Source organism: Prionailurus bengalensis, chromosome F2 (genome assembly GCF_016509475.1).
Source record: "Prionailurus bengalensis isolate Pbe53 chromosome F2, Fcat_Pben_1.1_paternal_pri, whole genome shotgun sequence".
Lineage (NCBI taxonomy): Eukaryota > Metazoa > Chordata > Mammalia > Carnivora > Felidae > Prionailurus > Prionailurus bengalensis.
In genome coordinates, this window is record NC_057353.1 from 66,740,511 (window position 1) to 66,753,316 (window position 12,806).

At 35.8% G+C, this 12,806-nt stretch overlaps 1 protein-coding gene across 3 annotated transcripts in view; it reads right to left on the bottom strand.

Annotated features, from left to right (window-relative positions):
* The window catches only part of ATAD2 (ATPase family AAA domain containing 2), a 68,108-nt gene that overhangs the window by 42,192 nt on the left and 13,110 nt on the right, over positions 1-12,806 (bottom strand). For all 3 annotated transcript variants that reach the window (XM_043601695.1, XM_043601696.1, XM_043601697.1), the window contains exons 3-8: positions 10,410-10,459; positions 8,656-8,821; positions 8,221-8,323; positions 7,801-7,888; positions 6,163-6,333; positions 5,428-5,545 (exon numbers count right to left, since the gene is read on the bottom strand). In XM_043601695.1, coding sequence (XP_043457630.1) covers positions 5,428-5,545; positions 6,163-6,333; positions 7,801-7,888; positions 8,221-8,323; positions 8,656-8,821; positions 10,410-10,459 — 696 coding nt within the window. The remainder of the gene's footprint in view (positions 1-5,427; positions 5,546-6,162; positions 6,334-7,800; positions 7,889-8,220; positions 8,324-8,655; positions 8,822-10,409; positions 10,460-12,806) is intronic.

Below are 12,806 nucleotides of genomic sequence, written 5' to 3' on the forward strand. Positions count from 1 at the left end.
CATTTGTAATATTATACTATACATAATTTCACCTTTTGAAATGTCAATCTTAAAAGGAGAACAGAATTTTTATGCAAACCAAAAAGGATCAAGAAGAGTTTAAAAAATACTAGGAATACAGTGAGAAATAAGATGACCTTTTATCTACAGTATCATCACCTGTAAATTTACAACTGTCATTTACTGCTGTGTCAATATGGATGTACTACTTAACCCATATAAGCCTTAATTTTCTCACAAAAAGGAGGTAAGGATATAATCAAATTCTTAGGCTGGTTGGTAGTACTACATAAGACACCAAGTGCTACAAATACTGAAAAAAAATTTCAATCACTTCTACCTTTGCATTTGTTGCAAAATACCCATAGGAAAAACAAAGAATCTAGCTGGGAAAACCTTTAATCATTGGCTCAGGGTCTAGAGCTTTTCCTGAGTCAGAGTGCAATCACAGTAAGTAGATATTTCCAAAAATATTAAAGGTTCACAGTCTATTATTTCCATAACATAGGTGCAGAATCTTATACTCTGAGAATAAGTTTTTCCACTATTCACTTACCAGGATCTGAAATGTCATAAAGATGGGGGGGAGGGGAAAATGGGTGATGGGCATTGAGGAGGGCACTTGTTGGGATGAGCACTGGGTGTTGTATGTAAGCCAATTTGACAATAAATTATAGTCATTAAAAAAAATGAAATGTTGTAAAGGAAATTCAGTCTCTATTTGTCCCACTTACTATGATTATTCATATGTTCTGCTATTACACATTTGACTAGGCAGTGCTGGCCCAGACACTCCTAGAGATGTTAATGTTATACATTACCTTTGTAATTCCCCCTTCACCCCAGTCTGAATTATGAAACACAAATGGCCCCACAGGTTTTGGATAAGGGGTTTCTCACAGATATTTAAATGAGAAAATAATCCTCCAATGTCCACCTTCCCAAACATGCCCAAGACTATTCTTATGATTGGCCTGAAACTAAAACTATCTAGTACAAGTGTGCAATTTTATATGAAAGACTAATTTATTTAATATTACCATTAATATTACAAAACAACTCTAACCTGGAGGCACATAATTCACATAACAGTAAGTGAATTCCGTATGTATTCACATAATGAAGACTAACTTCACAATAAAAAGGACTAACATTTATTAAATGCTTCTTGTACCAGATAGTAGATATATTATCCCACTGAATCTTAATTAAAGCTCTGGACAAGTACATATCAGCAGGCTCACTTTAGAGTTGCAGCCAATGTGACTGGCTCGTAGTTTAAATAACTTGCTTAAAATATTAGAATTAGGCAACGATGGTGTCAGAACTCAAACCTTTGTCTATTCAAAAAACCCACTTTCTATATACACTGGTAATTTCCAGTTGTTTATTTCACAAACCAAAAGAATTATAAGCAAACAACAAAACCTGTGGACTGAAATAAATTTTCCAATGTTTGATCTGAAAAGGAATTAAAAGAAAATTTTTTTAATGTTTATTTTTGAGACAGAGTGTGAGCAGGAGTGGGGGATGGGGGGGGTGCGGCGCAGAGAGAGACGGAAACACAGAATCCGAAGCAGGCTCTAGGCCCTGAGCTGTCAGCACAGAGCCCGACACGGGGCCTGAACTCATGAGCTGCGAGATCATGACCTGAGCTGAAGTCGGACGCCCAACCGACTGAGCCACCCAGGCGCCCCTGAAAAGTAGGGTTTTTAAGCATTGTAGTTATAACAAAGACATAGAGCACTCAATACATGCCAAATAGTAGTTTAAATGCTTTTCGTGTATTAACTCATCTAATTCTCACATTACTGTGAGACAGCTAATATCATTCTCATTCTATGGGTCAAAAAACTGAAATGAGAGGTTAAGTAACTTGCTAAAGGTCATTAATAAGTGGTAGGGCTGGGCCTGAAACCTAGTCATGGGTCCAGGGTTTTCACAATTACTCTATATTGTAGAAAGGCCATTTTTTCCAGTTTTAAAGAGATTCTAAACACCCACACCCACACTCACTCTTTATTTTTCATTTTACTAAAAATGTTTGAAATTCTGGCATAGACAAGTGCTGGACCAGCACTGTGAACTTAATCAGTGTTTAGAGTTGCCAGTTCTAGCACCTTGACACCAGGTAAGGGGCACTCTGGAATACTGGTGAAGCAACGGTCCTAGGTTACCTTCAGGTTCAAAGGGATTGGGCTTGTTCCAGAAACTGCAGACTGAAACTAAAGAATAAACCTTAGATGAGTAGAGGTGAGTAATCATAAGAAAGAAAATCCTGCTTAAAGGCAGCGTTCCTGAACCTCTGTTATGGTAAGCACGCCAAAAAACCCTTGGAAGATCCTGCACTGCGGCTGCAAGGTTTTTCGACCATTTGCCATGGGTACCGAGAGCAATGCCCAAATGATTCTTTGGATGTGTGCTCTGGTCCCATGCCTAAGTAGGTGAAGTAGGACATGAATATAAACATAAGCTGGTCTCTTTAAGAAAAAGTAAAAAGGCTGAGCAAAATGACCATTACGGTGTTAAAGGGGAAGAGATGTTCATATCACCTTGGTAAGAGTGTTGGGGGAAAAAAAAAGGTTTAAAGGGCTACATTCAAAAGGTCAGATAATATTAACAGTTGAGATGTGGAGAAATTGGAACATGCATACATTGCTTGTGGGAAAGTAAAATAAAGCAGCCATTCTGGAAAATAATTTAGCAATTCCCTGAAACAGTAAATATAGTTAGCATTTGATCTAGCAATTCCATTTTTAGGTACATACCTAAGAGAAGTGAACACATAAGTCCATACAAAAAGTTGTCCACAAATGGTCATGGTAGCATTATTCACAAAAAGTAGAAACAACTCAAATATCCATCAGCTGATAAATGGATAACCAAAATATGGTATATTTATACAATGGAATCTTATTTGGCAATAAAAAAGAATGAAGTACCGATACATGCTAAACGTGGATGAACCTTAAAAATGTACCAAGTGAAAGAAGTCACTTACAAAAGAGTCCACGTATATGAAATACTCAGAATAGGCAAATCTACAGAGACAGGTAAAAGATTAGTGGCTGCTCAGGGCTGTGGGGGATGGAGGGACTGGAGATAACTAAAGAGTACAGGGTTTCTTTCTGAGGTAAGAAAAATGTTCTAAAATCATTTGTGGTTATAGCTGCACAACTGTGAAAACCCCTTGAACTGTACATTTTAAACAGGTAAACTATATGGCATGTGAATTGCATCTCAATAAATCTGTTATCAAAAAGAAAAAAATTTTTACAAAGCTATCAAAACCAAAATCAGTCATTAAGTCAAATAATGTGACTCAGGGTACAATTTAAATATCTTAGTTCATACTTTAATTTAAATGTGTCAGAATGAATAAACAAACAAAAAGCAGAATCAGACCAATAAGTACAGAGAATAAGCTTGATGGTTGTCAGACGGGTGGTGGGGGGTGGGGGGTGGGGGTGGTAAGGGGGGATGGGCAAAATGGGTGACCAGGAGTGGAACATACAAAGCTTCCAGTAATGGAATGAGTAAGTCACAAGAGCAAAGGTACAGCATAGGGAATATATCGTCAGTACTATTTTAATACCGCTGTTACGGTGACAGATGGTAGCTACACTTGTGGTGACCAAAGCATAACAGATACAGTTGCTGAATAACTATGTTGTAAAATTGAAACTAATGTAACATCATGTGTCAACTACATGCAAATAAAAAATAAATAAATACATAAATACATAATAAAATAAATAAATGTGTCAAATCTTCCACTAGTCTATGAGATCTGAGGGCAGGAATCCTGTCTTAAGTCATTTTTATATCCATAGTGCTTAGTACATGGTAGTACTCAAACATTTGTTAATTGGAGAAAAAAAAAGTCCTGCACCCAAAAAAGTATGAGACACTTTACATAAATAAACGGTAGACTCTGTGAACCAAATATGGGAACCTGAGCACCAAAGGAGCAAAAAAAAAAATTCCTACCTGCTGCAAGATCCATTATAGGTGGTGACTACAGAGGCAGTCATTAAATACATTACTTCCAGAAACATATACCCATTAAAAATGGAAGAAGAAATTTAATCTCAAAGTAACTGCCAGCCTTTTTCACTTCTGTTGGATCTAGTAGAGGTTTATCCTTTAAGTCAGGCAACCAAGACAGCTGCCCTGGGCCTTATGCTTGGAGGGGATTCCAGGGAACATTACACTTTACCCCCCTTTTCTGTAGATCATTAGATTTCACTATCAAAATACTGGTCTTTAACAATATTCCAAAGGGGCCTATCAAAAGTAATGATAGTGTGGCCTCCTTTCAGGTGCAATTTATCTTGGGCAGCTCTGACAGGTTGCCCTCCTGACCCTCCATCCTTCTGGGCTCTGGTTTTATGGAAAGGGATGATGAAACAGGAAATCTAGGATGTACGCTTGTGATTTTGACACTCTGAAAATGAAATTAAAAGACCTAGGGACACATGCAGTATTTCATATTTTTCCTAGAAGAATGTCAGTATTTACAAAAGTGTTGCTTTCAGTTATTAGTCTGCTTCTATGAGGAGACTTCCAAGAGCTGTTCAAATAGTTGAAGTCTCATAGGATTTCAGTCTCACCTCTGAGGAAATTAATATTAGAAAAAAGTACCATTTCCACACAAATGTCATTTTTTCCCGTCTCTTTAATCTTCACCACGAGCTCTCTCATTCATGAACTACTATAATGTTATTATTACCCAGAAAGTTTTAATGAATCACAAAGCCTTTTTTAACTTGGGAAAATGAGGAAATAACAAGAACTACCTCTTTGGACTTAAATATGACAGACAACCAACAAGTGTTATGATGTAGAAGGAAAAGAAACCCACAAATAATTTTAATAGTCAAAGATAATTAATGTTTCTTACTATATGAGAAAAAAAATTTTTTAAGTGGAAATAAAACCTCAGGGAAAAAACCAGATCCAGAAGAGGATGGTTAGCATCGTGAAAAGTCTAGAAAGCTATGTAACCTGGAATGTTTGTCACAGTAAGAAAATATGTCTGTGATTGATACTATGTGAAATAGTAGACTTAACCTACACTCTAACTTAATGTGAAGATTAAATGAAACAGTCTATGTGAGATGCTTATTAACACCAAGCCAGGAATACAGTAAACACTGAAGCAAAGGTAGCTCTCTATTAGTAAAGTGTGGAACAACGGAATAAACTACCTTACCATGGTAGTTACTAACTACCTAGTAATGGAAGCAACAGCAAAAATCTAGTCAGTGGTAGCAGGGATAAGAGCACTATAGGCATAGAGAGAACTCGCCAAGATACAGGATTCTAGAATTCTATCTGGATACATCCAGTCCTAAAACTCTAGAATCCTACCTATCACAGCCACAATTATGTTGTTATAAATCAATCAGTACTTCAGAACCAAACCTGTTCATTCGTTTACAATAAGGACTTCTTGGTCCCGCAGAAGATAATCTATATCTTGGTCTTGCAGGAGAAGCTGGGCCAGTGTAAAATATGTTGGGCTTTCTCTGGTGACGAGGTTCTAAAAAGAAGAATTATAGGTATGTGACATATTAAGGAGTTATGAAGATAATTTTGTTCTTCACCTAAATACTTACAAAGGTGCTGCCTTCCATGAAAATACTAGTACATATCTACCAGACTATTTTACTGTTCATGTTTAAAGTCATTTATGTCTGCAGGGTTGCTATTGAAAATTATATAAAGCACAGACACCCACCCAACCAAAACATACACTGGCCATAAACAACCATTATGATTATACTGATGCATAACAGCTGGTTATCAGCCCTGCATATATATGCTCATTAGGACTGAAATACAACTGTAACATAAATCAAAAGCAGTCTTATTTACACAAAGTGAAAAAATAAACTAAGTTGAAAGTTACAAAATCTAAAGTAAGTAAAGACAGACATGAAATTTCAAAATGGCCCAATTATTTGCTTTGGTCAAGGCTAACATCTAACTTTCTTGAAGTAATGACTTCTTGCACATTTAGGATAATTTAAGAAAGACAACAGCCATGGATATTCTACAAAATGAAAACATGAAAAATAAGAATAACAGAGGAAAAGCAGTAAAGATAAAAGTAATATAATTACATCTTCTTCTAGGACAAATATATGTAACACTTACTTTCCAATGGAGCCTGGTAATAAACAGTAGCTTTTCTCTGTCTAAGATAATATCGTTTCTGATTATCTTCTTCCCCATCTTCTTCATCTTCATCGTCATCATCTTCATCATCTTCGTCATCATCTTCACCATCATCTTCATCTTCTTGGTCTTCACCCTCTTCAGATGATTCTACAGTTAAGAAACATTTACTTTCAGAATACTCACCAAAATGTTAGCAATTTTTAATAAAGGGGAATTGAAAGAGAAAGAAAGAGACACTCATTTAAAAATTTACTTCTAGATTGCTCATAGAAATGATTCTTTTGCAGCATTAAATGAAGATTTTAAAAAATGAAGTAAACTATAGAATTAAAAATAACTAGAGGGAGGAAAAAAGGAAATAGGGAAAGATGTTTAAAGGCTACTGTCAGTAGTACCAAACTAAAGTTTATGGTATTGCTGCTGATTTCATTAATATAAGTGACTATGCTTAAGTTTCCAAGTTAATTTAACATGTTGACAAATTAAAGTATCTCCTCACTTAGCTTTTTCCTTTAATTTTTTCATTTTTACTTATTTTTAATTTTAATTTTTTAAGTAGGCTTCACACCCAGTGCAGAGCCCAACACAAGGGCCCGAACTCATGACCCTGAGGCCAAGACCTACGCTGAGATCAAGAGTTGGATGCCCAACTGACTGAGCTACCCAGGCACCCCAACTTTTGCCTTTTAAACTTAAGTTTTAAATTCCATCCAGCCCTTCTGGCTGTCACTGAGCTACACAGAGCATAACTCAAATATCTACTTACAAAAATGTAAAACACCCTCACCAAATATTTAAAATGCATTTCAGAAAACTGGTTTTCACTCAAGAAAAGTTCTAATAAATTACAGTTGTAATTCCTAACAGAAGAGCAAAACTTAATTTTAATCACCTTTCAACTAAAATTGGTAGAGATGTGTTGTCTATAATGCATTATATAAGCAAACCAGGTTTATCTGCTTTAGATTTGTAGATTTCAAGTACTTTCCCAAACAAAACACACTATCCTTTTAAGCTCTCCCCTGCCCTCACTTTTATTTCATTTTATTTTTTCATTTTTTTTTTATTTGAGAGCGAGAGCGAGAGCGAGAGCGAGCGAGCGAGAGAAGAGAGAGAGAGAGAGAGAGAGAGAGAGAGAGAGAATCTTAAGCAGGCGCCATGCTCAGCATGTGACCTGAACCGAAATTAAGAGTTAGACACTCGGGGCGCCTGGGTGGCTCAGTCAGTTAATTGTCTGACTTCAGCTCAGGTCATGATATTGCGGTCTGGGAGTTTGAGCCCTGCGTCGGGCTCTGTGGTGACAGCTCAGAGCCTGGAGCCTGTTTCAGATTCTGTGTCTCCCTCTCTCTCTGACCCTCCCCCATTCATGCTCTGTCTCTCTCTGTCTCAAAAATAAATAAACGTTAAAAAAAAAAATTAAAAAAGAAAAAAGACGCTCAACCAACTGAGACACCCAAGCGCCCCTCCCCTGTTCTCACTTTTAAATAATGACCAATCCTTCGATCTCTCACAAAATACCAATAATGTCACAGCTTCTGAATAGAAGAGCTGAGCTATATTGTACTAAATAAAAAGTGCTGAAATTCAAACCCAGAAGTAAAACAAAAGACTAACCCACACTGCCTTCTTGATTGTCAGTTGTTTCCTCATCAGTTCTTTGAATACCTTTTTGTTTTCCTCTTGTGTACATATTAAGATTCTCCTAAAAATGTTTAAACAGAAGCCATTAACATTTAGCATATTAATTTAAAAAATTCAGTAGGACCTTCCTATCTTGCTTAATAAAATGAAGATATTTATAGCTATAAACTGTTAAAACTCCAGCAATATCTAGTAACTGATCAAACAAATGCTGAACAGTTTAAAGATGTTGAAAACAATGAATAATTTACCAAAAATGGATAGGTACTATAGAAAAAAGGTTAAATTGGAGATCACTAAATCAGCCGTGAAACAGGAGATATTCTTTTTTACTGAAGTGTAGCTGACACACAATGTGGCATTAGTTTCCAGAGTGAGGAAGGATATATTTACTTCTTCTGTTTCATTAAACACTCCCAAGTCTTCAAGTTCCCTCATTCGCTGTCTACGCATCTTCTTCATGTCATCCATTTTTTGAAGTACAGCTTCAGCAGTGCTTTAAGAAAATTGACATAAATATAAGCTAAAACTGTAAAAGAGTGGTACAGTTTTAAAAGCTTGATTTTTCTCCCATTATATTTTTTAATTGCTGGGATTTTAAATATCTCTATACAAGGCACTGATTTACCTGTGTAAAAATATTCTATAATTTTTTTCCAAGAATTTAAAGATCTATATAGAATTATTCAAAGTCCTCCAATAATCTTTCTCCCTTTTGCTTTACACAGCTGAATGCATTAAACACTCAGGCTAGTTGAAATTTATGATCCTTCCCCAACAACAAATTATGCCACCTAAATCATCTTGATCTAAGTAATTTTTACTTACTTTGTTATAAGTTTGTCAAACAGCACAGATTGGTTCACACTACTGTAACGACTTCGAATCCTACAACTTCGGCGAACTTCAACGTCACCATTCTCTTCATGCAAGCGTTCTTTAGTTTGAACAATGTTTCTAGTCCTCAACGACCGAGTAACCGGAACCACTTTGTCTTCAAGATGTGTAAATGAAAATAAATGGAAAGATTCTAAATAATGGCATTTATAAAACAGTTCTAAAATGAACAATTGAATAGCTACACTTTCGTGTAACAAGATCATAATATCTTGAACTTACCTATCTTAAAAATATTAGGAAACAAAAAAAAAGTTACAGCATACACCTACCACACGATCCAGCCATTCCACTCCCCAGAGAAAAGGAAAGACATATAGTACAAAGATTTGTGTTCAAGGCAGGTTTCTGATAGCCCCAAACTGGAAACAACCCTAATGTCCACCAAAAGATGAATAAACAAATTGTGGGAAATAACCTAAGTGTCCATCAATGGATAAATGGATAAAGAAGATTGTAAAAATATACACACATAAAAGAATACTATTCAGCCATGAGAAAGAAGAATATCCTGTTGTTTGGATATTCTTCCAAATACCTAAGGTCCATGGATGGACCTTGAGGGCATTATGCTAAGTGAAAGAAATCAGTGAAAGACAAATACTGTGTAATATCACTTAAATGTGGAATCTAAAAAAAGCCAAAATCGTAGAAACAGATTAGGATGTTGGTTACCAAGGCCTGGGAGGTGAGAGAAAAGAGGCAATGTTGGTCAGAATACAAATTTCCAGCTATAAAATAAATAAGCTCTGAGGATTTAATGTACAGTATAGAGATTATAATTAATATATATTGTATTATATACTTCAAAGTTGCTAAGAGAGTAGATCTTAAATGTTCTCACCACAAAAAAGAAATAGTAATTATATGACATGATGTCAGTGTTAGGTAAAACTATGACAGTAATCATTGTGCAATATCTAAATGTACCAAATTAACATTTGTTGTACACTTTAAATGTACACAATGTTATATGTCAATTATATCGCAATAAAGCTGGGGGAAATACACAAATTGTGGTATATTCATATAACAGAATACTCAGCAAGAAAATGCAACAACATGGATGATATTCAAAAGTAATTATACTAAAAGAAAACCAGACAAAAAAGAGTACATACTGCATAATTTCATTTACATAAAACTCTAGAAGATGCAAACTAAACTATAGTGATAGGAAGCAGACTGGTGATTGATCAGGAATCTTGGGGTGTGGAAAGCCTGGAGAGGAGCTGGGGGTATGATTATAAAGAGGCCTGAGGAAGTTTTTGGCAGTGATAGTTATCTTTACCATCTAATTGTGGTGTGGTTTCACAGCATACATTTGTGTCAAACCAAACAAACTGTATACTTTAAATATGAACAGTTTACTGTATGTATCTCAATACATTTGTACACAAAATATGAACTACAGGTTTTTTTTAAAAATTTTTTTCTAACGTTTTATTTATTTTTGAGACAGAGAGAGACAGAGCATGAACGGGGCAGGGGCAGAGAGAGAGGGAGACACAGAATCAGAAGCAGGCTCCAGGCTCTGAGCCATCAGGCCAGAGCCCGACTTGGGGCTTGAACTCATGGACCGCGAGATCGTGACCTGAGCTGAAGTCGGACGCTTAACCGACTGAGCTACTCAGGCACCCCTGAACTACAGGTTTTAAATCTGAAATGACTTTAACATTATTTACCTTCTTTGCACTCTTCTTTTTTCTTATCAGCCTGCTGTCTGGCCAATTGCCTATATAAAAAAACATATTAAAAATTTTAAAATAATTGACATAATCTTAAATCCCATATTTCATGATAACTAAAAAATAGGGTAAAAAGTTAAATCAGCTTAGAGAATACTAAGATACGTAAAAGGCTAAAAAACACTGAAAAATAAAAATCTTTAGAATATCTATGCTCATGTATGTTTAGTTACGGCTAAACAAACTCTGAGAAGCCTGTTGTGAAATGCAATGATATATGCATGAACTCTTAAACAGAATTAATCAAAGTATCTTAGTTAAAACAAGAAATTATATCATTAACCTAAGTATTTGGGTATAACTGAACTGTAAGTATTGAGCAAAAACAAGACAATGTGTTTTATATCATAGGAATATAGTTATTGCACATCCTTGAAATATTTGTAACTATAAACAGAACTAATGTCCCTTAGTGATATGTTAATTTCCTTCTAAAAACATTTGCTGGCTACTAACTTTATGACCTGCATTATCATTCACCTGCAGAAACAGTCCCATTTATGAATCAGATATCCCACTTACAAACTGGCAGACAGAATCTACTGAGTTGGAAATTAAACACTTTCAAAGGCTTAAAAAAAAACAAGTATCCTCCCCTAATATTTTTTCCAAAATCCACTGAACAAACAAAACAGTTTATCTCATTAACTTATTTTTAGGGACACAATTTTCCATACCTAGATAGCTACATCTATCAATCAACCTATATGTCAAGCTATTTGCAAGTGGGCTGGTTATACACATGGGATTTCAAATGTGACATTTTAAAATAAAGTGGAACCATCTTATCCAAAAGTTAAATCATGTGTCCTCACAACAATGTAAGTCATCATTAACTCATTATCTCTTTTGGTAAGAACCAAGAACAAAATAAAAACATTTGAGCAATCCATCAATAGGTCAGGGCTAGCTTGTTCACAGGCTCATAGACATTTCTCATAAAAGAACCCCTCCCTCCATACCATGCAGGTCTACACTTCCTATTAGTCCCTATTAAATGCTAGAACACAATGATAAAACAATGTTCTGTCCCCCTCCTCTCCTCTCCCTCCTTTCTCCCTTTCTCACCTCCCTTCCTCCCTCCCTCTCTTTTTTCTCTGCCTGTTGGGGAATGGGAGCACCTCTCCCCTTGCAGGGGTTGATAAACTTTTTCTTAAACAGATAGTAAATATTTTAGGCTTGTGAGTCATAGTCTCTGTCACAACTACTCACAAAAACAATTCTAACAACGAAGCAGGAAAGCAGCCATAGAATGAATGGGCATGGCTGTGTTCCAATGAAACTATTTACAAAAACAGGTGTCTGGACTTTTCTCAACTCCTGCGAATCTGATAAAAGATACAGATCTTTTCTGCCTAGAAAACTGCATATACATATACAAGTTTATATCTTCTTTCAGAGGTTTCATATGCCCCCTGAAAACTATGATTATTGGACCATAATTAGGAACTACAGGACCAAAGAAATATAGATCCTGCCCTCAAGGTACAGTTACTCAAATCTTTCTATATTAGTCTAACAGTCTTAGTCCCCTGGTCTTTGAGCCTCAGAGAGAAAACAAAAGAGACGGAGGGACATAGAAAGAAGTAAAGAGATTACTACACTCAGGCAAACTAGCAACACAAAAAGGGTCACCCTGGTAAGAAACAGGAAACTACATGAAACAAAATTCAACAATACTGTAGGCCACTTTATCTAAGTCTTATACAAACAGATCCTGATGTTATCACTATGTAAAATAAGTCTTTATAATAATGATCTTAATTCAGAGATTATTTAAGATAGAAATTCTTCCCCTCAGAAGGCATATAAATGGCCAATAAGCACATGAAATGATATTCAATGTTATTAACCATCAAGGAAATGTAAATCAGAACCACAATGAGATACTTTCACACCCACTAAAACGGCTAAAACCAAAAAAAGATGGACTATGACAAGTGTTGACAAGGATGTGGAAAAACTGGAACCCTGATACACTGTTGGTGGGAATGTAAAATGGTACAGCTGCTTTAGCCAACTGTTCAGCAGTTCCCCAATGTCCCAGCAATTCACTCCTAGGTATATACCCCAAATAATCAAAACCCTATGTCCACACAAACTGAACACGAATGTTCACAGTATCATTCATAACAGCCACAAAGTAGAAACAATCCAAATGTCCATCGTGCAACGGAATCTTATTCAGGAATAAAAAGAATGGAGTGCTGATGGGTACTACAATAAAATGAACCTTCAAAACATACCAAGTGAAAGAAGCCAGACACATAAGGCCATAAATACGATTCCATTTACATAAAATGTCCAGAATAGGCAAATCCATGGAGATGGAAA